This window comes from Terrapene carolina, unplaced genomic scaffold (genome assembly GCF_002925995.2).
Source record: "Terrapene carolina triunguis isolate 2854851 unplaced genomic scaffold, T_m_triunguis-2.0 Scaffold21, whole genome shotgun sequence".
In the NCBI taxonomy this organism is placed as follows: domain Eukaryota; kingdom Metazoa; phylum Chordata; order Testudines; family Emydidae; genus Terrapene; species Terrapene triunguis.
Window position 1 is genome coordinate 24,023,869 of NW_020664372.1, and position 24,043 is coordinate 24,047,911.

At 40.0% G+C, this 24,043-nt stretch overlaps 1 protein-coding gene across 1 annotated transcript in view; it reads left to right on the top strand.

The window, feature by feature from the left end:
- PCCA (propionyl-CoA carboxylase subunit alpha) overlaps positions 1 to 24,043 on the top strand; it is a 398,317-nt gene that overhangs the window by 177,251 nt on the left and 197,023 nt on the right. The window contains exons 13-16 of the mRNA XM_024205358.2: positions 7,389 to 7,532; positions 9,066 to 9,140; positions 14,837 to 14,905; positions 15,726 to 15,801. Coding sequence (XP_024061126.1) covers positions 7,389 to 7,532; positions 9,066 to 9,140; positions 14,837 to 14,905; positions 15,726 to 15,801 — 364 coding nt within the window. The remainder of the gene's footprint in view (positions 1 to 7,388; positions 7,533 to 9,065; positions 9,141 to 14,836; positions 14,906 to 15,725; positions 15,802 to 24,043) is intronic.

Here is a 24,043-nt window from a genome sequence, read left to right on the forward strand (position 1 = left end):
GTACCTCCTTGTAGCTGCATCAGGGGAATAGATCTGCCTGATCTGATGCCCCCTTCCATCTCTTGTTAATGCTGTGTCCCTTTCATGCTCCAGGACAGCTTTCTCTTCCTGACTCGGGATGCTTCCTCTTTGTGGATTGGGATGTTCCCTCTTTGTGGCTTGGCCCTCCGGCCAGGTCACTATATGATTTCCCCCTTCTGGGGTATTAAGTCACTGGATTGGCTGTCTGGATATTGTTCCTGGCAATTCTCTAATTCAAAGCTATGGCTCTTCCCCAGTGGCCAGTAGGGGAACCCTACTGCTATTCCAGATTCTAGGTCAGAGACCCTTAAAGCAGTGGCCAAGGCCTGCACTGTCTAAGACCTTGCTGCTGTTTCCCTGGACCTTTTCCTACTCCACCTCCTATCAGGCTTCTGCTTCACCACCCTTCTGGGTAAACCCTGCCTTTAGGGCCAGGATACCATGGCTTCTGCTCCCACTTGAGTTTCCTCCTTTCCCTCTCTGAACCCAGAGAGTGACTGCAGCCCCTTCCTGCTGCCAACTTTCCCAATTTTATACCAGGCCCTCCCCCTCCTGCCTAGCTGGTCTCCATCCTGTCAGGGCTTGTTTCATGAGCATATTTAAACCAGTTGATTTTTTTTTTTTTTTAAATAAAGTTTTGATTTAGCAGCCTAGAGGCATGTCTACTCTACAAACTTTTGCCGACGCAAGTTACTTCGACATAAAGCTGTTGCAATGAGTGTATTGCTTGGGTGCATGTGTACTTGGTTCCTTGCATCGGTGCTACGTATACTCACCAGGAGTGCTGGTTTCAGTGCACAATGCGGTGCACCATGGGTTGGTATCCCAGTGTGGTACTCGCCATTGTCCAGCACACTATCTTTGTGGAATTTTTGGCACGGCACGGTGGGGCAGAAATGAGTCGCACAGGAGTGACTGTGACTGCGGTGTCAAGTTCCCATTATGCAGCTCTCTCCACTGCATAATTCCCTCTTTATCCCATAATTTTTGCATCTGTTTTGAAAATACCACAAACCCATGCGGGACTTGATCTGATTGAAGCATGGAGTCTGCAGAGCTCTGCACTATTGTCATGAGTGTTGCAAGCACAGGACATACGATCCTCCAGTATTTGCAGAGCCAAAGGAAGAGCTACAGGGAACATGACTATTTCCTGGAGGGCAGATTGCTGTGGGACATAACTATAACCAATTCAAGATAGTTGGTCTAGGAACACACCACCAACAGTGAACTGTAGAGAGCCACTTTTGGGCCTGAGAAACCATCACTGACTGGTGGGATCACATTGTAATGCGGGCTTGGATGACGAATGGTGTATGTAGAACTTTTGTATGGGCAAGGCCACATTCTTGGATCTGTATGCAAATCTTACTCTAGCCCTCTAGTAGGGACACTAGAATGTGAGCTTCACTCACAGTGGAGAATTGAGTGTCGATTGCACTCTGGAAACTTGCAATGCCGAATTGCTACCAGTTAGTGGGACACCATTCATCATTTTGGAATTGGAAAATCCACGGTGGGGGCCATTGTTATGCAAATGTGCAAGGCCCAGGTTTGTGACTCTCTGCAATGTGCAGGGTGTGGTGGATGGATTTGCAGCAGCGAGGTTCCCAAACTGTGGTGGAGTGATAGACGGTGCACATATCCCTATTTTGGCACCAGTCCGTTTTGCCACAGAGTACATCAACAGAAAGGGTTAATCTTCTATGGTTATGCAAGTGCTGATGGATCACCGGGGATGCTTCACTGACATCAGTGTTGGCTGGTCAGGGAAGTTGCATGACACTTGTATCTTTAAGGACATAGGACTGTTCAGAAAGCTATAAGCAGGGACTTTCTTTCCTGACCAGTGGATTATCAATGGCAATGTTGAAATTCTATAATGATGCTGGGGGACCCACCCTACCCCTTACTCCTCTGGCCAGGGCTGGCTTTAGGCCGATTCCCTCGAATCGGGCCCTGCGCTTAAGAGGGCCCCACGCCCTAAAGAAGAGCGCCTAACTTAGGCGCCTTTTTAATTTTTTTTTACTCACCCGGCGGCGGTCTGGTCTTCAGCGGTACGTCGTCGGCAGGTCCTTCACTCACTTCGGGTCTTCGTCGGCATTTCGGCGCCGGGTCCTTCAGTGCCGCGGAAGACCCAGAGCGAGTGAAGGACCTGCCGCCGAAGTGCCGCACCGCTGCCGGGTATTCGAATCGGGCCCCGCACTTACTAAAGCTGGCCCTGCCTCTGGCTCATGAGGCTGTACACTGACCACCTCAGCTTATGGCTCAGCACATGCAGAATGACAGTTGAATGTGATTTTGGTAGTCTGAACAGATGCTGGCATTGTTTGCTCACAAGATTGAATCTCAGTGAGAAAAATATCCCTATGGTTATAGCTGCCCACTGCATAATATCTGTGATGCCAACAGGGAAAAGTTGCTGCCAGGCTGTAGCAGCTGTCTGCTGAGTTTGAACAGCCAGACACAAGGGCTATCAGAAGAACTCAATGCGGCGCTCTATGGCTCAGGAAGGCTTTGAAAGAGCACTCTAACAGTGAGCCAGAGTAAGGAGTTGTGGTGTCCTGTGCTCTCCCTGGCTCTGCTCTTTGGGGTCCTGTTGGGAATTGTGTGGTGCTTGGTGCATATCTATGCATAGATCACTGACAGTGCACCTATTAATTTTGTGGTGCTTGCTGTACATTTATGCTGCTTATACTGTGTTTGTCACTGATCCTATGAGTTATGTCACAGAGTACAATAACAAGTAAGTGGGTGTTTTCACTACTGCCAGGCACTCTGCCGCATATGTTAGCAACTAATAAAGATTAATTATTTTCCAAACAATACTATTTTACTGAGTAATGAAAACACTTCAAAATATTTTGTGCAAGTTAAAAGAAAATCTGTTAAAACTTTAATAAATGTATGGAACAGAAGGAACATTGATTTCCATTTTAGCTACACATACACTGACCTGTGAGAACTAAGGTTGATGTATGTGAAGCTGTGGTTGTACTGAATGTCCCCAGTGGTGGAGTGGCAGGGGTAGGGATGCGACCCCTGATGCAACGTGGAATCTTGAGGGGAGGAGGAGGGAATTATTGGGTGGGGCTATACTGAAGTTCTCCATGAACAGTAAAGGCAGGTGAGCCTGGGATTGTTGAGCCAGTAGGTCCACACGTGTCTGCAGCATCTGTTTGCTGCTCGAAAAGACCCATTATGTCCTGGTGCATCTTCCTCTCCAACTCCTGGGCCTCCCTACTGTCTGCAATATTCATCCTCCAGGCCTTATGGTCACCATCTGATGTAACACTAGGTTGCAGGATCTTGGTGAAAATGTCATCCAGAATCTCCCTCACCCCCCTTTCAGATATGGGTCAGGCACTTCACTGGCGTGGAGGGCAAACCCCTCAAGGCCACAACTGCAGCAGCTACAGATAAAACACAGAGGTACCACTGTCAGTATAGTTGCAATGGAAAGTGAAAGTTAAGATTCAGAACTCCTTTCCCTGGCTCCCTTATTGACACTCTTGCCTTAGTTCCGAGTGCATATGCAGGGTGCTACTTGCAGCTTCAGCCATGTTGAGTATGGCCTGCCAGGGGTGAGGGAAATGAGGGAATTGCTGGGTTGCATGGAACTGAGTATAGGGCAATGGCACTGGATACTGACACCATTCTCCACAGGCAGTGGTGATTTTTAGCTGATATCACACTTCTGACTGGACTGTGGTGGAGTCTCAAAACAGCTTCTGGCTTGCAGCATAGCTGGACCCCAACCAGTCGCATGTCCCCTATCCTCCACCACCATTATCATCACCTCATCCTCACTGCTCTTGTCAGGGACCTGTGACTTGGGCTCCTTGGTAGCGTAGTGGTGGGGATCTCCGTTAAGTGTGGCATGCACCTCTTTTTGTAAAAGTGGCAGGTCTGCGATTCATCACTGGATTGACTGTTGGGCTCCCTGGTCTTGTGACATGCCTGCCGCAGTTCATTTGTTTTTATGCAGCACTGCTGCTGATCCCTATAGTACTTCTTGTGCATCCCCCGTGCAATTTTATAGATGTCCACATTTCTATGGCTGTTCCATTGCTATGCCTGTACAGTCTCTTCTCCCCACAGGTCCAGGAGCTCCAATATCTCCTGTGTACTCTAGGCCAGAGTGCGTCTGGAGTGCATAGCCGGCATGGTCAGCGGGGCAGTTGCACACTACAATGGAGAGCTGCTAGATGGACACTCTGAAAAAGACATTTCAAAAATTCACAGGGTTTTAAAAGGCAGGGGTGGGGGTTCTGGTCTCTCTGACCCCAGGGCAGAGGACTTCACAATTGTGACCAGAGCAGTCAATGTTGGGTATTGTGGGAAAGCTGCTGGAGAACTGCTAGGGTCAATATAGGTAATGTAGTGTATATATTCGCGCTGCATTGACCTCAGTGTGTCGACCATGGCTCAGCACCACTCAGGGAGCTGGTATTACTACGTGGGTGCAATGGAGAGCTATCATCACGGGGAGACAAATTGAAGCATAGGCCTGGTCTACCCTACCAAGTAGGTCGACAGAAAGTAGCTTCCACTGATGTAACTCGCCTACTACACTGATTTAGTAACTCCACCTCTGTGAGAGGCTTACTGCTTAAGTCAATGTAATTAGGTCGATGCAGTGTCAGTTTAGACATTGTGTTGCTTACATCACTATTGCTGCCTTTTAGAAGCTGTCCCGCAATGCCCTGACACTGACCGTTAAATCAGTGCAAGCACCCTGGTTAATACGCGCACCACCGACACAAGGAGTGTAGTGTGGATAGGGGAGGGGAGAGGGAAATAAATCCAAGACCACCATGTACAAAAAAAATATTATTAGTGACATAATCACAATCTTTCCATTATTTGAGGAAAAAAGATATATTGGTTTCCTTTTAGGGGGCCAATTCTACGGTCTTTACCCCTCAGAAAGATCTATGGGATTAGACTCTTAGGTTCAGATCCTGTACATGAGCTCTGTGTGTGTGGATCTTTGCATCCTCGTGGAGTGTGTTGCAGGATCAGGGCCATAGTTTGAACAGGATAGAACAGTTTTACTCTTTTGGACTATAGGCTTCATGCTCTGCATATTGCTAAAAATATTCAAAAAATGAATTGCAAAGACTAAAAAAGATGAAAGTTTCTTAGCTGACTGCTTCATGCCACTGAGATATTTAATTAAAAAATTCAATTTAAAATATTCAGCTCGTTTCCACCCCATTTTATGGATTATATTTTGGAGATTTAACAATGCAAGTGTGTTAACAAAATGTGTGACTAGAAATTACTAATAAAATAGTGTCTAGAGTAGTTCCAACGGAATATGTATATAAAAAAGCTTGCTTGCCATATTTTCTTAATACCATTTTCTTCAAATACAAAGGGAGTCTTTTGAAGCAACAAGATAATATTGACTAAGTCAAAGAGTCTTATTGTAGAGTAGATTAAATAAATGTTTGTGAGTCTTAAGAAACAAACAACAAAAATATTTCTCTTTCCAGAAACATTCCATCCTATTTTGATCATCAACAATAAAGCTGAAAACCACAATGACGCTATTGTGCCTGGAATGCCAAGTGTAATCCAAGAAAAATGATGAGGCTAAATAATAAAAATGTCTTCTTTAGAGAAATGTTACATTTTTTCCTCAGTATTAAAATTCTGAAAATGTTCTAAAGTTAAAGGTAATTTTTTAATTAAAATCCTAACTGTGAGAACAAGTTTCCTGACCAAATAATTGATATATAAGTAACTTTCTATTAAAACTTTGTTTTAATAAAAAATTAAGTGCTGCAATGTAACACCGCAAGGTGGCTGCTGAATTGTTTCCCAAAAACTCCAAATAGGGTTATTAAGTGTGACATAGTAGAGCGTATCATGTGCTAGGTAAAATCAAGATTGAATCCCAAAGGTATGTTCTTAAACTGCATAATCAGATCCCCATTTCAATACCATGTTTATACTTCAAAGAATAGGTGCTTATTTCAGTGATGATTTGTCATTAAAATTATGTCAAAATGTCTTAAAATGTTGTTGAAACTATAAAAACACTCACAACACACACAGGGCTAATTACGGGTGCCATCTGTTTATTTTTATAAAGCAATTTTTTTTAAAAAAGACCAGTGCATCTTCTTGCTCTGATAAACCACAAGATTATTATAATGATTAACTGTTTTCCTTCAATTAGTGTACTTGAAGTAAGGAAGACAACTAGTTTGTTCATTGACCTTTTCCTGTGTCATAAAATGTATATAATATGACATCTCATTGTGAAGTGCATTTTCTTAAGATATTTGACCCCTAGAACAAAAACATTTTATAATAAAAATGGCAGTTCTGTCATATTTTTTACTTGGGACGTTCTAATGCTCTCATTGTGTGTATCACATGCTAATATAGTATGTGTCTTTGTTTGTGTCTACATAGTAGGACCATAACACATCTTCTTTGGGTGCTTTCATTTCACAACTTTTCCACAATCGTTAGAGATTGCTGTAAGTTAATAAACATTTTCAGTTTACAACCACATAAAAAACCACGTGTGTGTGCGTGCGCATAAGTTTGCACACGCACCCAGTCCGACCCAGCTTTAGTGTGAATGATGGGTATTCCCATGACAGCATCATCCAAAGCCGTTAGCAGCAATTTGCTGAGAGAGCAGAGTGACTCGACTGGTCCAGCCCAGCTATTGTGCCTGCTAAGCACTACACAGATAAGTCTGGAGGGAAAAAAACTGAAGGATCCATCTGCTCATTTCTGCTACACTGCGCTGATGTAAGATTACGCTAATCTGGTTGCTTGTCAGGACAGGTTAGTGAAAGCAGGCGAATGGGTGAGATTTAGGGTAGACTAGCTCTATGGAAAATCGTAAGCTGCTCCTGTACATGCCATGTTAAGTGTAGCAGAATGGGTTGATTATCAGCTACTTTGAGGATTTCAGTTAAAATACATTACATTGCTAGATTAAAAATGAGTCCTCCTCCTTTATACTTCCAAACAAACAAGAAACTAAAACATCTGCACCAAATACCATTATGTTGTAAAAAATAAAACATACTTCCATATTTTTTTGTAGTTTTGCTTTTACTCCTTGTGCTTAGTTATTGTATTTACAAATTGCTTATTTATTTTATTTAGGTTTTTTCAAAAGAAGATGGTTACTGTTGTGTGTGTGTGATTCTTGTTTGTTTTTTCTTTTGGTTTTGCTTGTCTCTTCAGTTTGGTTTGGTGAAGAAAGCCCAGAGTTGGAAATTAACCCTTGTCCCATTTTTGGCTGGTGATATCTTTGTTTATCTGTATTTGTTTATGATGGGGTTTTTGGGTTGTTTTTGTTACCTACTGACTGTCAGTTCTTGACCTTGCAGGTTGAACATCCCATCACAGAATGCATTACTGGCCTGGACCTAGTCCAAGAAATGATCCGTGTTGCTAAGGGTTACCCTCTCAGGCACAAACAAGCTGATATTCCCATCAACGGCTGGGCGGTTGAATGTCGAGTTTATGCTGAGGTAAAATAAGTGGCAAGGGGTGGGAGGCTGTATGTGGAGCAGTAATACCCAGGTGTAGATAGGAACCAAGGTGAAGTCAAGGTTTATAATTTGAGATTTGTGATTTACTGTATGTAACACAACTGATTAAAGAAAGTTTTATGTGGATTTTTATGTTGTAATTCAAAAGAATAGCCTGAGACCAAATTATTGCCACATACATTTTTAGAAGAACCTATCTCCTGCAAGTAGCCAATAATCATTTCAAAGGAAGTTCATGGCATATTTTCAGCCTAATTTAATATGATGATTGGGCTGTATTTCATTTTCTTCTGAACTATTAACCAGTACTTCAGGTTGGCTCACCTCCATGTTTTTCTTAAACCTTTTGGCTTAAATATTTGGGTAAAATTTTGTAAGCTGCCAAACTTTTAATGGTACTGAGGCATTTGCTAATAGTTCAGGAAGGATGTTTGCTCCTCTGTAGCTACATTTGCTTTATATGACCAATTTGGAAAGTGAATTTCAAAACCATAAGTGCACAATTACATTATGACTCTTCATAGTAACAGCAAAAAAAAAATTAAAAAAAAAATCTGAATTAAAAAAATTCTCTTTTTAAGCATGACTGAGACTGGTATTGTAAGTTAATGTGGTGTTAGCATTGTTTTTGATATTTGGAAATTTAGACTTGTCTATTGAATGAATGATATTCAGCTGTCTTCATTTTGTTTTAAGAATGTTAATACTTTAGGCAATCTTTTACAAAAAAAAAAAATCAGCATCTTGGTATGTGTTTTCCCATTTGACTATTGCTGCTTTTATTGCCCAAGACATCTTAATTTCTCTTGTTCCCCTTTCTTTATTTTTCATGACACAGTAGTTTGTTGCTTGTTCTGCTCATTACAGGCTGTATATGACTATTTGGATGAAGAATAAATGTATTTGTGATTTGAATGATACAAAGTGTGCACTGAGTATTAGTATGGCTTTACTAAGGTAGTTGCTATTCAGAATTTTTGCTCAACCATCTATAAATATTAAAGGAGTTTGAACAACAGAATCCTCTTTCACCGTGTGTGTGTATGTTCTGTTCACCACAGAATTTGCTGTACTGATAAGTTTGTAAGTAGTTTTATGTGCGAGATTTTTAAAGGCTCAAAGGACCCAATTCACATGGAAAGTCAAAGGGAGTTCAGCTCCTAACTACCAATTTTGCCTTTGAAAAACTTCTTTTATGTCATCCCTCCCTTCCCCCCTGCCCAAAAATACCAAAGCTTGAAGATGGCTGAGGAGTTGATACTATAAAGACTTCACTAGGAAGAAATACTCTTTTCTGCTTTAATAATTGCATTTCAGAAAGATGAGGTTTTAATAAATGTTCCAATTCTTCAGTGGAAAAAGGGAAAATGGCCCGACAATAAGTAATTCCGGAAACAGAATGTTAATCAAAATAGAAGTGGTAGAAGCTGTTAATTTTGCAACTACTTAACCTTGTTTCCTGTATGTAATGTCTCTAAATTAATGCTTTCTCATGTTTTACCTTCATTTCAGGATCCCTACAAATCTTTCGGTCTGCCATCTATTGGTAGATTGTCTCAATACCAAGAACCACTACATGTGTCCAATGTAAGTGACCTGGGCTCTGATTTTCGTAGGTGCTGAGAACTTCAGATCTTCAGATTGTCAGTCCCTCTGACAATCAGGCCCTTAGTTTCTATCATTTGTTAAAGGTGGTTAATGCTATTATTTGTGCTAATTTAAGGTAAGATGATTAAAAAAATACAGTACTAACCAAATTGGACTATAAAGCTATAAAGTTTTGTTCTGTTTAATCCTTTCAAACAAGCCTCAAATAAAAATACGCTGTAGAGCAAATAGCATAATCAGATGTTGAATTAACTCTTGAACTGCAAAGGACTGAATACTCCAAAGAGAAGCTGGACTGCTATTCAAATTCGCAGCCTTTAAAAAGCAAATACCGTTTGTTACAATTGAAGAAAAGTGATTATTAAACATAGTCTAACTATGCAGAGTGGCTGCTTAACAGTTTTTTGCTCCAATAAAAGAACAGGGACATCTCCTTTTTGTATAATCAAAGTAATAAGTAATACATCCACTGTGTCAGCTGGTGGAAGGACAAGACTATACCATCTGTGAATATGATTATTCAGTGTGATTACTTGCATGGAAAATAGTGAAAGATTACAGGAGGAATCCTAAATTTGGAGATGTTATTGGATATATGATTTATTTCACTTCTTAAATTGTTTTTGCCCATATGCTTTCTAAAGGGACCTGACCCTTTCTGGGCTTTAAGGCTTCATGCTGTGTTCAAAGCCTGAAAGCAGAAGAAAAAATTGTAAAGATTTAACAGGCATTATGTAACGTTAAATAGAAGATAAGAAAACAAGTATCATGGGATGTATCTAAACATTTTTTTTAATGAAACAAAGAGTGTATTTAATAAGAATTTATAATGATTACTCTGGTGGTTGTTAGACATTTTTACCATGTTGTAATAGCTAACAGGATGTCAAACATTTTGCCCTTGCAAGTTTTTGCAATTTGCAATTTTCCAAACGTGAGACCTGTTGAAAGTACAAGTGATAATGGACAAACTATACCCCCTACAGTCTTTGTCCCACCAAATCTTTCTTCAATTAATGTTGCAGCAGGAGTTTTATGTAATAACATTTGCGCTTGTGAGCCATCCATAGAAAGAAAAAACAATTAAAATGCCTTAAATGTTCTGCTTACTGCTGTTATTTGCTTGTGTGAATGTTGCATGTCAGCTAAATGGACCACGGAACAGATAAAGTGATTGGGTGCAGGAGAGTGCACACCAAGCTTTGTCTATCATTATTGCTGGGAGCAATCAAATTGATGCCAGCAGGACAGTAGACGCGTTGACAGCTGTAATTATGTATCTCCATGGTGATCACTTTTGGCCTGTCATGGAGGCCCACAAGTCCCCTCCCTTGCAAGCATTTAATCAGATTGGGCTGTCACTTGTCAGGTAGACAGGGCGGGCTGGGAGTTGTGCTTAGAGGGAGAGGTGAATTGAAAATGAAGGGTGGGAGACGGCTGATAGCTTCACGTGGCCCATCGTGGTACTGAAGAAAGAAATTTTAATTATGCTGAAGGCTTCAGAGAAATGGTTTGAGGATCTCATACAGAGTAGCTGGGCTGTTTCCTTTCTGTTTACTCTTGTTGTCTTATTAAAAAAAAGCTGTTCTATTTTTATTTAGCAAACCATATTTTTGGTCTGTTCCTCTGTAGCAGCAGAAAATGTGCAATACTGGAGATTAATTTGTCTTCTGAGGATGTCACATAATTAAGAATAAAATTGATTTGACTGAAGAATTTGGATATTATATTGAAGCTATTGGTGCTTCACCATTTCTTTTATAAATTCCTGTTTTCAAAAGATAATAAGTTGTCTGTAAAAATTTGCTCTGAGCTAAAATTTGGCATAGAAGGTCTCAGTCATGGCATCTTACAAATGTGATTTTAAATTAGTTTGGTTGTTTTTCAAATTAAAGGAGGTAGGGGTGTGTGGATGGGTGGGTTGATAGGGGAAGTAGAAAAGCGACTAGGAAAGTTAGGAAGACGGGGCATTGGGGAAATGTTTTTCCTATGCTCTAAGAATTCTATACTGGGTTTGAGATTGTAATAATTTTTAAATGTACCAGCTGCTAGTTCAGAGTATGATTTTTAGGGCTAGTGAGTATTCAATTTTTTTAAAAAGCTTAAAATGAGGTAACTACAAAGAAATAAGTATCATCAAGATTGTGACAGTAGAAACTTATTACTCTTGCATGTTGTAACAAACTGACTGTGCTGCCGTTGGCATTAAGATTTGAAGAGCTCCAAAGCCATTCTTCGCTAATGTGATCAACAATCCATTCTTTAAGGGTGCCGATGTTGACATAGTCTGTGGGAATGAGCTTCCCAGCTCAAGTCAACAGAGTTGGGCTAATGGGGCTTATGCTAGAGCTCTCAAAATAGCTGTGAAGACAGCACGTTGAAGTTGGGGCTGGAGCTTGGGCTCTGAAGTCTGGGGAGGGTGGAGTAGGTCTGTCTGTCTCTGAGACCCCAGTATTGCAGTGAACTGTGTATGGGTGGAACTCTGGGTGCATAAGTTAGTAGGACTTCATGCCGGCAAAGTGGTGTGCCAGTGCACTGTTCATTGCAGGATTGGAGCCAAAGGTTTTGAGGAGAGGCTGAGGGAACTGGGCTTATTTAGTCTGCAGAAGAGAAGAGTGAGGGGGGATTTGATAGCAGCCTTCAACTACCTGAAGCGGGGCTCCAAAGGGGATGGAGCTAGACTGTTCTCATGGTGGCAGATGACAGAACAAGGAGCAATGGTCTCAAGTTGCAGTGGAGGAGGTCTAGGTTGGATATTAGGAAAAACTATTTCACTAGGAGGGTGGTGAAGCACTGGAATGGGTTACCTAGGGAGGTGGTGCAATCTCCATCATTAGAGGTTTTTAAGGCCCGGTTTGACAAAGCCCTGGGTGGGATGATTTAGTTGGGGTTGGACTAGATGACCTCCTGAGGTCTCTTCCAACCCTAATCTTCTATGATTCTATGTTTTCCTAGAGCACCTAACATTATAATATAGTAATATACAATCGCACCACTATACTACACCACTGGAACTGTTTGGGCTATGAAAGGATCTTGACTTGTATACTCTCTGTAGTATTTTTTTAAATACTGAGAAAAGGAAAAACATTAAGTAAAAGTAATGCTAATAAGTATTACTATTAGCTATCAAGATAAACACACTAGAGCAAAGATCTTTAAAATAAAGGTTTCTGTTACATCCAGTTTGCACACTATAGTTTACAGGATCACCTATTGTTATCAGCCCCCGATATACCTAAGCATAACAGAGAGAATTGAAAATGGTAAAATTATTTCCTTTCTGCTATCAGTTTGTCATTTTTATATAGCTTTTCTGTGTTTATTTTATGAAGAATAAATTTTAGAAGGAATGAAAGCTTTTATTATATACAAACTGGCCCCAGGTACTTTTTTTCATAATTTTATGAAATTATAAAGCACATTTTCAAGAACCTTTTTTTTAGTTCCTTGTTTTTCAGTATATTTGAATTTGTAAATTAGTGTGGATATATCCAAGTACATTACGTATAAGTTTGTGTATATAGTATATACAGTGGAAGCATTGTTTAGTGCACTAAGCATGTAATGGGGAGCCAGGAAGTTCTGATTTCTAATCCTGGTTCTTCCACTAACAGCCAATCGCTGAACTTCTTTTGGCCAAAATCAGCACTGGCATAAACAGTGCCTACTCCTATTTACAGTTGCATCTGCTTATTTCACATCTGAATTTGGCCCTTCTTTATATGTTTTCTCATTGTAAAATTGGGATAATAATATTTGTATACCTCACAGAGGTGTTGTGAGGATTAATTACTTTACATTTGTTTGTTGCTTTGGCCATGAAAAGTGCTATATAAATGCCATGTATTATTAGAATATGTACACAGGTATGCTACATGTTATATATGTGTATGTACTGTGCCGTACAAGAAGCAATATGCTGCCTCTAGGGAACAGTCTTGACTGGCTGTGGGATGGACTAGATATCTTACTAGTTCTTTCTTATCTCTGTGCATGGATGTATTCATTCATGTATGTATGTACCTGTACAGAGAGGAAGGATGGCTTAATAGTTATAAGAATGGGAATCAGGAAATCTGAATTTCCTGCTACATATTTCCTTTGTGACCTTGCCCTTCCTCATCATCTGTAAAATGGGGATGATAATGCCATCTACCTCACAGTTCTGTTGTAGGGCTAACTAATTGCTTATAAAGCATCTTGATTTCTTATAATGAAGGTGCTGTTGAACTGCAAATACAAATATATTACGTGTATATTAATAAATATTCAATTAAAGTGTTTAAAAAAGAAAATGATCATTAAACCCATGTTAGGATGTAGTTGTCATTGAAGAAAGAGAATAAAGCTGCTGGGATATCTTTTAGGTTATTTGGATAATAAAGTCATCATCCTGTCCTCATGTGGATTCTTTAGACAAGAGGTTCTACATGTGGTCCCTTGGTAATTGCCTAAATTAAAATATTAAAGGCCTAACAGCCGTTGTGTTGACCTTTTTTTGCCTTGCTGCAATCAGATGAGCTGCTGTTTATTAGAAAGATTCCTTCCCACAGGTGGAGATTTAAGTGAGTTTCTAGGTCCCACTTGCCACCCCCTTTACAATGTAAAATATCAAAGCCCTGGTGTTTCAGCAACTTCAATTGGATTCCTCTGTCCTTAAGATCACTGGGATGCATTTATCAGTCTTGAATTACTTTGATTAAAAAAACACTAAAGTGCTTTAGATTCCAGAGTTCAACAGCAACAATTTAATAAATATTTATTTCCCAGAAATTGCTCATTTTAAAAGTTTTATATGGCTAACCTCAATGCCTCACTGGTGAAATCAAACTGAGAGATGAAAACAAGAATCAGCAATATACTAACTGACTTGTTGGCTGGTTAACAGCAATCAGTTTCTTCAAAAGAAATTTTTGAACTTGTGCTATTTTTTCTCTATGAAAATTGCGGAATCAGAGCTTTAATTGGGGCTGTGTCCTTACAAAGCAAAGCCATGGAAAAAGCTGTGTAAACATTAAACACCCAGGGGTACAGCAGCAACAGAAAAAAAAATGTTTTACAGTAGAGAGGGTGAGGCAGAAAAGGAAAGTGTTACAGACATGAAAGCTACAAGACTAGTATTCCTATAGAGCTGATAAGCAGAGCTCCAAAGTTCCTGCTGAATGAGCCTTAGTTGTGTCCCCACTGGAGCCCTCAGAAGGGCTATAGTGGGACACAAGGGATGTGATTACATACATACTCAGAAAGGATGCGATTACAAGGGGCATCTTTCATGCCAGGTGTCAGTTGGCGGAATAATTACAAGTGTATTTTATTGCAGTAATTAAGTCAGCATTGGTTGCATTGAGAGTTCAGATTTAGAGTTGTATAAACCACTATAAATTGATAGAGTGATCAAAACCCAAATCTGGTTGCTCTGGATTTTACAAGAAAAAAGTGATTTTGACTAACAGTTTGCATTCATGTTTTTTTTAAGAGGAGAGTAATTCATAGGTATTTTTCCCACAAGGGGGAAGTGGGAGGGGATTTTCTAGCCCTTGGTGAAAAGAATATTTTATCTTCTCATGAAACTTGTCAAGTTTAAAAGTATGAGATGTATGTCCTCTATGAGGTCAAAACTTGGTTTTTGTTCCACTGTGAAATTATATTTGCTCCTTTTTTATTTTTTGAAGGTACGTGTTGACAGTGGCATACAAGAAGGAAGTGATATCAGCATTTATTATGATCCCATGATCTCAAAAGTGAGTTGATTTTTTTTTAATGTTCTAATATATAAAATACTAGTTTTAGATACAAAATTTTTAAATGAAGAGAGATTTTTTAGTAATGAGCCAATATTTCAAAGCTGCTGGATGTGATATGCATAAAGGAAACATGAGAGAAAAGAGGCTATATTGAAAAGGAAGCTTAATATGGAAGAAAATTTACAAATATGTCTGATCTCACAGAAATTAGTTCACCCTTTTACTTGTTTTTTATTGTTCTTGTTATGTTTTCTGATTCCTAAAAGCATTTTAAACAACGGCCTGCAGTTTCACAGACTTATCGCATGTCAATCTAACTTTGTTTGATTTTTCTGAGAAATGAGAGGGCCGTAATTCCTGACAAAAAATGTTAAATAGGAGTTAAAGTTTGAGAGTACATTTCAGTTATTTAAGGGTAAAATTGCTACAATGACATTATAGTTAGTGTTTTAAAACACCAAGAATTAAACTTACAAGAAAACAAAATCTTAAGAAATACGAAAATTCACAGTCAGAGTTCCTGATCTTTAATCGAATTTTTTGTGTGACACTAAGAAGAATAGAGAGCCAGATATAGATATGCTTAACTCATATAAAGAAAAAAACCTGATCTTCTGTATCTGGATGCCAGAGGGTTGAGAGGCCTCTCTCTTGTTTTGGGGAAGTGCTCCAGTAGACAGACAATAATATGTGCAAAATGATTTCTGTAAATGGAATATCTAAACACATGATCTGTGAAGTTTTTTTTAAAGAAAATTATTATATTTCAGAAATTAAAACTGAATTTTTATAGCTGACTAAATACTTTTGTTTTTAGCTAATTACATATGGCTCTGATAGAGCTGAAGCATTGCAAAGAATGGAAGAGGCTCTGGACAATTATGTAATTCGAGGTAACTACGGAAATTTGGGTTCCTAGTGTGGTAGGCTGGCATCTATTTCAAGCAAACAGCTTGAAAATGTAGTAATTAGCAAATTGAGTAAAGTTCCTGCTTATTAAGTGCAAATTAAACCAAGAAAAGCTTGTGTTAATTAAGCTGAGAAGATACATCAAATCTAAAGAGACTTCATTTTTTCCTGCAGCATTTTTGTTTAAAGTAATTAGTTAAATAATTTAATTAAATTACTTTCAAAAACTGATAAGAGCTCTCGCAAACTCATGGTAGATCCTGCATTTATTACCCTGTGAAATTCAAAGGCAAGTATATTGTAATCATTCATAGTACTTTAGTAGATCTACTGTGTTCTTACAGTACCACAAGCCTGTGTGTTGAGTTTTTTCATTCTAAAGGGTTGTGTTAGCACTGGGGGAATACCATGGCATACAAATTTGGACAATATTTAGAACCTGAGATGATGATGATAAACCTCTCTTTCAGCTCTCTTCCCAGGCCTACCTGTGAGAATCAGATGTTTTTCTTAAGCTCTTTATAGAACATGGATGAGTTTGCCATAATGAATCTTGACTCTTTCCCCCTCTAAGCTTTGGAGAAGGTCTTTGTTTCTCCTCTGAGTTCAAAGGAGAATACAGGGAGAAACAGTGTCTTGGGGGGAATTTTGTTCCAGTCTCCAACACCTGAAGACCACCAGAGAGAGAGGCTATGTGGGAAGAGCCACCAGAATGATGGCTTAGGTTACCTTTTTGGGGGTGTGGCTGAGAAAAGGAGTTAACATGCACAATGTCCTTTTTAGTTCTTCGAGCAGTGTCCCTATGGACATCGGTGATGCCTATCTGTAAGTGGGCCAATAAAAAATATGATGATCTGGTTATGGAGACAGAATTTCTTTTCTCCCATCCTTCCCCAACCTCATCGTCATCGACGTGATAAACTCTTGGGGCTGTCAGTACCAAATGAGATCCACCCCTGTGATAGTGTTTGGAAGTGCTTGGAACTCTTCGGGAGGAAAGCCTATTTCTCGGCCATGCTACAGTTTTGAATAGCAAATTATCGAGCCTTAATGACAAAATATGACTGTCAATTATTCAGAACTTAACAGCTTTATTGATCAGCTTCCAGAGTCGCAGAATGACCAGTTCAAAGCTATCATCCAGGAAGGACAGCTAGTAGCCAAAACAGTGCTACAGTCTGCCCTTGATGCAGCCAATACAGCGGCTCGGTCCATCTCCAGGGTGATGGTTATGTGACATGCATCGTGGTTACACCTTTTGGGCTTCCCTAAAGAGATGCAGTCGACTGTCAAAGACCTTCCTTTTGAAGGCAGTAAGCACTTTGCAGAGAAGATGGACGCCTCTCTGCATACCCTTGAAGGTTCAAGGGCCACTCTGTGCTCATTAGCGATGTACACACCTGGACAAAACAGAAATTTAGTCCACAGCCCCAACACAAATCACACACCTCTCAATACCCGACTCAGCACTTTTATGAACCTCAGAGATCATCCACCTCCAAACACCAATTGTGACATGTTGATCAAGGTGTCGATAGACAACTCCCCTCAAGTGCTACAGCTGACCAGTGTCTCCTATCCCATTTGGCTACTGTCTTGTCATGATCTGCAGCACCTGGGAATGCATAACATCAGACCAATGGGTTTTGGAAATTGTTCACAAAGGGTATTCCATCCACTTTACCTCCCTCCCCTGCCCACAACACCTTCCCTGTTCCTCTTCTGGGATCCTTCTCAAGAGAGTATACTATGGCAAGAAATAGATTGCCTCCTTCGGTTAGGAGCCATAGAACCAGTACCTCAACATCTATGAGGCAAAGGTTTTTACTCTCGCTATTTCCTAATACCCAAGAGAAAGGGAGGTTGGAGACCCATACTAGACCTCAGAGCGCTCAACAAGTTTGTTAAAGGTCAAAAATTCAAGATGGTCACTCTAGCAATGATTATTCCAGCATTGGAACGTGGAGACTGGTTTTCAGCCCTCGACCTTCAGGATGCCTATTTCCTCAGATTTACCCTAGGACAAAACCACTACCAATACAGAGTACTCCTCTTTGGGCTATCATCAGCTCCAGGAGTATTCTCCAAGGTTGCCTCAATAGTGGCTGCTCACTTACACTCCCAGGGGATCATGATCTACCCCTACCTGGACAATTGTCTCCTCAGAGCCCGGTCCTTCAAAGAGGCTCGCCAGGTTACCAAAACCGCGATTGACTCATTCACGGAACTGGGCCTGCAGATCAATGCCTAGAAATCAACCCTCACTGTAGTACAATGCTTGGAATTCATAAGAGTCGACCTCCGCTCATTACGGGCCAAAGCACTCCTACCTCAGCACAGGTTCCTTTCTTTGGCCACACTCATAGACACTGTACAAAACAGCCCCCAAATATCAGCCAGATATATCAACTCTTGGGGCATATGGCAGCGGGCACAGCGGTAGTACCAATGCCTGGCTTCACATGTGATGTCTCCAGATGTGGTTCAGTTCAGCTTACAGACCAAACAGAGGGGACTGGTATTTGGCCCCCAGCAGTACATCATCTGTTTATTACCTCATACTGTGTTCCGCAAAATGTTTAAAAATAAAACAAAAAAAATCTGGTACTTGGGTTTTTGGGTGCTATGAGCAATATACTTCATATTAATGATATATCCTGTCATTTATAATACACCTCTATCCAGATATAACGCTGTCCTCGGGAGCCAAAAAATCTTACCACGTTATAGGTGAAACCACGCTATATCGAACTTGCTTTGATCTGCCGGAGCGCTGCTTTACTGCGTTATATCCAAATTCCTGTTATATCGGGTCGCGTTATATCAGGGTAGAGGTGTACGTCACGTCACATCACGTAATGCTCATGTGAGTCAGTTTTTAGCATGAACCAACATAGCACAGCATGATGTCATGGTGGTGTACATTAAATTTAGGGTTTAAATGGAAATCAGCAGATATTTTTGCATTGAGTACTTATTATTCACATAGCTAGTGCATAATCTGTAATGAAACCAGTAGGCAGAAATAAAGGATATAATATAAAGCAAGTGGTATGCATCAGCTGCTGAAAATCCTGGTTTGCAGGTCTACCCAAATTCTCTTCGATAATGGTGCAAATGTTTAATAGACACACACTGATTCTTTTTAACCTATATGTGTGGCTATAACCCAGCAAAAAACAGGAAATTTAAATTTCCGTCTGACGTCATGTAAATGATCACACCCAAACAGTCTGTAATAAACCAATGCCAGTGCCAGAACACTTTGATGGTGACTGTCCATGAATTAGTAACCTCCGTGTAAAGTTCACTAAATTAAACATGATCAGACCTAACTACCTAGTAGCAGACATTTTAGTTAAAAGTTTCTGAGCTCAAGTTTAGAGTTTGTGTTTCTGACCTCTCCCTTCTTTACAGGTTTACTCAGTTCCCATAAGAAAAAGACATGACAAAAGCAGAACTAAGGGGAAAAAACCAGTTTTATTTATCCACAGTATGTGAGGAAAAATGCTAATTACTTCTACATGTCACATCAGGATGGGATGCAGAAATAGTTTCTTGACACCTTAAATGGCTGCTTCTTGGAGTAGCTAGTCTTAGAACCCTGAGGAGAGTCAATTCTTGATTTAATCCTAAGTGGAGCACAGGATCTGGTCCATGAGGTGAATATAGCTGAACTGCTTGGTGGTAATACTGACCATAACATAATAAAATTTAACATCCCTGTGGGGGAGGGAATAACTAAAGCAGCCCACCACAGTAGCATTTAATTTCATAAAGGGGAACTACACCTAGGGAGGTGGTGGAATCTCCTTCCTTAGAGGTTTTTAAGGTCAGGCTTGACAAAGCCCTGGCTGGGTTGATTTAGTTGGGAATTGGTCCTGCTTTGAGCAGGGGGTTGGACTAGATGACCTCCTGAGGTCCCTTCCAACCCTGATATTCTATGATTCTATGATACACAAAAATGAGGAATTTGGGTAAACAGAAATTAAAAGGTACAGCATCAAAAGTGAAATCCCTGCAAGATGCATGGGAACTTTTTAAAGACACCATAATAGAGGCTCAATTTAAATGTATACTTCAAATAAAAAAACATAGTAAGAAGAACAAAAAAGTGCCACTTGGCTAAACAACAAAGTAAAAGAAGCAGTTAGAGGCAAAAAGGCATCCTCTAAAAAGTGGAAGCTAAATCCTATTGAGAAAATAGAAAGAAGCATAAACTCTGGCAAGTGAAATGTAAACATATAATGAGGAAGGCCAAAAAATAATTTGAACAACAGCTAGCCAAAGACTCAAAAAGTAACAGCAATTTTTTTTAAGTACATCAGAAGCAGGAAACCTGCTAGATAACCTGTGGGGCCACTGTACGATCAAGATGCTAAAGGAACACTCAAGGAAGACAAGGCCATTGTGGAGAAACTAAATTAATTCTTTGCATCGGTCCTCTCTGCTGAGGATGTGAGGGAGACTCCCCAAACTGAGCCATTCTTTTCAGGTGACAAATCTGAGGAACTATCTCAAATTAAGGTGTCATTAGAGAGGAGGTTTTGGAACAAATTGATTACAATTAAATAGTAATAAGTCACCAGGGCCAGATGGTATTCACCCAAGAGTTTTGAAGGAACTCAAATGTGAAATGCAGAACTACGAACTGTAGTATGTAACCTATCATTTAAATCAGCTTCTGTACCAGATGGCTGGAGAATAGCTAAGGTGATGCCAATTTTTTTTAAAAGGCTCTAGAGGTGATCCTGACAATTACAGGCCAATAAGCCTAATTTCAGTACCTGACAAATTGGTTGAAACTATAGGAAAGAATAGAATGATCAGACACATAGATCAATGCTATTTGTTGGGGGAAGAATCAACCTGGTTTTTGTAAAGGGAAATCATGCCTCACCAATCTACTAGAATTCTTTGAGGGGACAACAAGCATGTGTACAAGGGGGATCCAGTGGATATAGTGTACTTAGATTTTCAGAAAGCCTTTGAAAAAGTCCCTCACCAAAGGCTCTTAAGGAAAGTAAGCTGTTGTGGGATAAGAGGGAAGGTCCTCTCATGGACATAGTTAAAAGATAGGAAACAAAGGGAAGGAATAAATTGTCAGTTTTCAGAATGGAGGGAGGTAAATAGTGGTGTCTGTCCCCCAGGGGCCTGTACTGGGACCAGTACTGTTCAACATATTCATAAATGATCTGGAAAAGGGGGGAAACTGAAGTGGCAAAATTTGCAGATGATACAAAACTACTCAAGTTAGTTAAGTCCAAAGCAGATGGCAAAGAGCTTCAAAGGAATCTCTCAAAACTGGATGACTGTGCAACAAAATTGCAGATGAAATTCAATGTTGATAAATGCAAAGTAATGCACATTGGAAAACATAATCCCAACTATACATATAAAATGATGGGGTCTAAATTAGCTGTTACCACTCAAGAAAGATATGTTGGAGTCATTGTGGGTAGTTCTCGGAAAACATCTGGTCAGTGTGCAGCAGCAGTCAAAAAATCTAACAGACTGTTGGGCATTATTAAGAAAGGGATAGATAATAAGGCAGAAAATATCATATTGTCTCTATAAATCCATGGTATGCCCACATCTTGAATACTGCGTGCAGATGTGGTTGCCCCATCTCAAAAAAGATATATTGGAATTGGAAAAGGTTCAGAAAAGGGAAACAAAAATGTTTAGGGGTATGGAACGGCCTCCATAGGAGGAGAGATTAATAAGATAGTCTTTTCAGCTTGGAAAAGAGATGACTAAGGAGGGGAGGTGATAGAGGTCTATAAAATCATGACTGGTATGTAGATTAGGAAATGTTATACTCCTTCTCACAACACAAGAACTAGGGGTCACCAAATAAAATTAATAGGCATCAGGTTTAAAACAAACAAGAGGAAGTATTGTAGTGAAGGCCAAGACTATAATGGGATTCAAAAAAGAACTAAATAAATTCATGGAGGATAGATTCATCAATGGCTATTAGCCAGGATGGGCAGGGATGCAAAACCATGCTCTGAAGTGTCCGGATCCTCTGTTTGCCAGAAGCTGGGAATGGGCAACGGGATGGATTACTTAATGATTACCTGTTCTGTTCATTCCCTCTGAAGCACCTAGCATTGGCCGTGGGCGGAAACAGGATACTGGGCTAGATAGACCATTGGTCTGACCCAGTATATCTGTTCTTATGTTCTTACTTTTTTCAAGCCACAGCTCAGCACTGAGGTGTCTTTCAAACCCTTTATTCCAATAATTACTCATGCACCTCTGCTGTTGTCAGAATGGCAGGTAGGTGTGCAAGAACATAGTGAAGATTTTGATTTCCTTTTGTTGAGGGAGAAACAGTTTAAAATTGAATATACTGTAGTCGTTTGACTTGATGCCGGTCACCAGTGTTCTCAGAAAACCTTTGATGTTCCACTGTGTGATCGACTGAGTTCCCAGCTTTCCCTGCTCATGATTGCAATAATCTCCAGGTCCACTCCTTGAAGTGCCTCAGCTCAACCGCAAAACAGCAATATTACATCAGCACTTGAGACATTTAGAAAAGTAATGGATTTGAAATCCCCTTCCATTGAAGGGTCCGTTCCCTAGTACTGTGTTCCTCTGTTATCTGATCTCCAATACTCAGAGGTTTGAAGAAGAAAACTTCCGAGGAGCTGTTTCATCCTTGCTCCTCTAGAATCTCTTCTTGTGAGCCCATTTTCCCCATGTTATAACTGGAAATTCCAGTGCTTCAGGAGATCTGATGGCTTGACAACTTTCTAGCTTTCTCTCTACCGTTTCAACATATAAATCACTCTACTAGAGAGAGGGGAGGAGAGAGAGATCTAGAACATTTCCCTTTCCGTTTTCCTCTGCTTCCCCTGTGACTTCTCTTTCAGAGAAAGAAGAAACTAGTAATTCCTGGGCTACCTGAGAGCCCCTTGCACTAACTCCTTTACAGAAAAGCAAGCAAAGAAAATAGTCAGAAATTTAGGTGAAATCCTAGCCCCATCAAAGTCAATGGGGGGTTATTCCACTTACTTCAATAAGACCAAGATTTCACCCCTTATGAATTTTCTTGGATCATTTATTTCTTTTGCCTCATTAACCCACCTCCTCAACTTTGAATTGTCTGTCAGTTTTCAGCACAAATTTAAAACTGTATAAAGGTTGTTACTTTCTTTTGTTTAGATACAAACAAAATGCAATACACGAGAAGTTTGATATTATTTATAAGAGAGAATCCATGACCTCCACTTTAAACTTTCTAATCTTCTGGTGGGAGAAGTGTTCATGCAGTTGTGTAAAATGCCTGTATTTTGTAAACTAAAGGAGGCACATTTCCTTCCCAGGTATACTAGATGCTTTAAGCAAATATGTATTTAAAATTTAACATGCAGGCATTTAAAAAATATGAAATTCTCTTAACTGGCTGACAAAGGATTTGGTGGGAATCAGGCTATGCTTATTTGATAAAGATTTTGTCTCATGACAGAAGTGAATGCCATACTAAGGTACATCCTTCAGAGTTCTCCTTTCACAAATATGTTTACACTCATAAGAGTCACACTAATCCCAGTCGGTATCGCTTCAACGTAATAATCTTTTTTTAACACTGCTTTAGGAAAATCTGACTTGATCATCTACGCTTTCAGTAGAATTTAAAATTCTTATTCTACAGATCTGTGAAGAAGATAATAATTTGAATTAAAAGTAATAAGCACAATGTTATTTTGTACAGAATTCCCATACAGAAAACGGAACATTTGCCCAGAAATAGATTATGATACGAGGATCCAAAATTTAGCTCTTTACTCAGTTGGCTGCCGCAAATTGGAAATGTGATGCTGACTCTCCCAACTCTCTGAAGGGTGAACAATGATTTGTAAATCCACTTTGTGGACGTGGATAGCTCTCTGAAGTAGTCCTAGCTGCTGTGACTGTCCTCAGGCTTTAGGGCTCTGTCACAGTGAGGTTTCAAAGTAAGGAAGGATGAAGGCACTGTTGTGCCCTGTCAGTCAGGAACAATTCTGAGTAGGGAAGGTTAAGGGATATAAAGCAGGGTTAAGGGGAAAATGCATTGTGCCGTGAAACCCTGCCATCTGTAACCTGGATCTGGTTACTGACCTGGAAGGGCCCCAATGTGGTCAATAAGCTACACAAGAACAACAAAATAGCACTTGTGTATTGAACACCTGAAAACCCAACATGCAGTTTTTATGTTTTGCCAGTGTGCACTACACA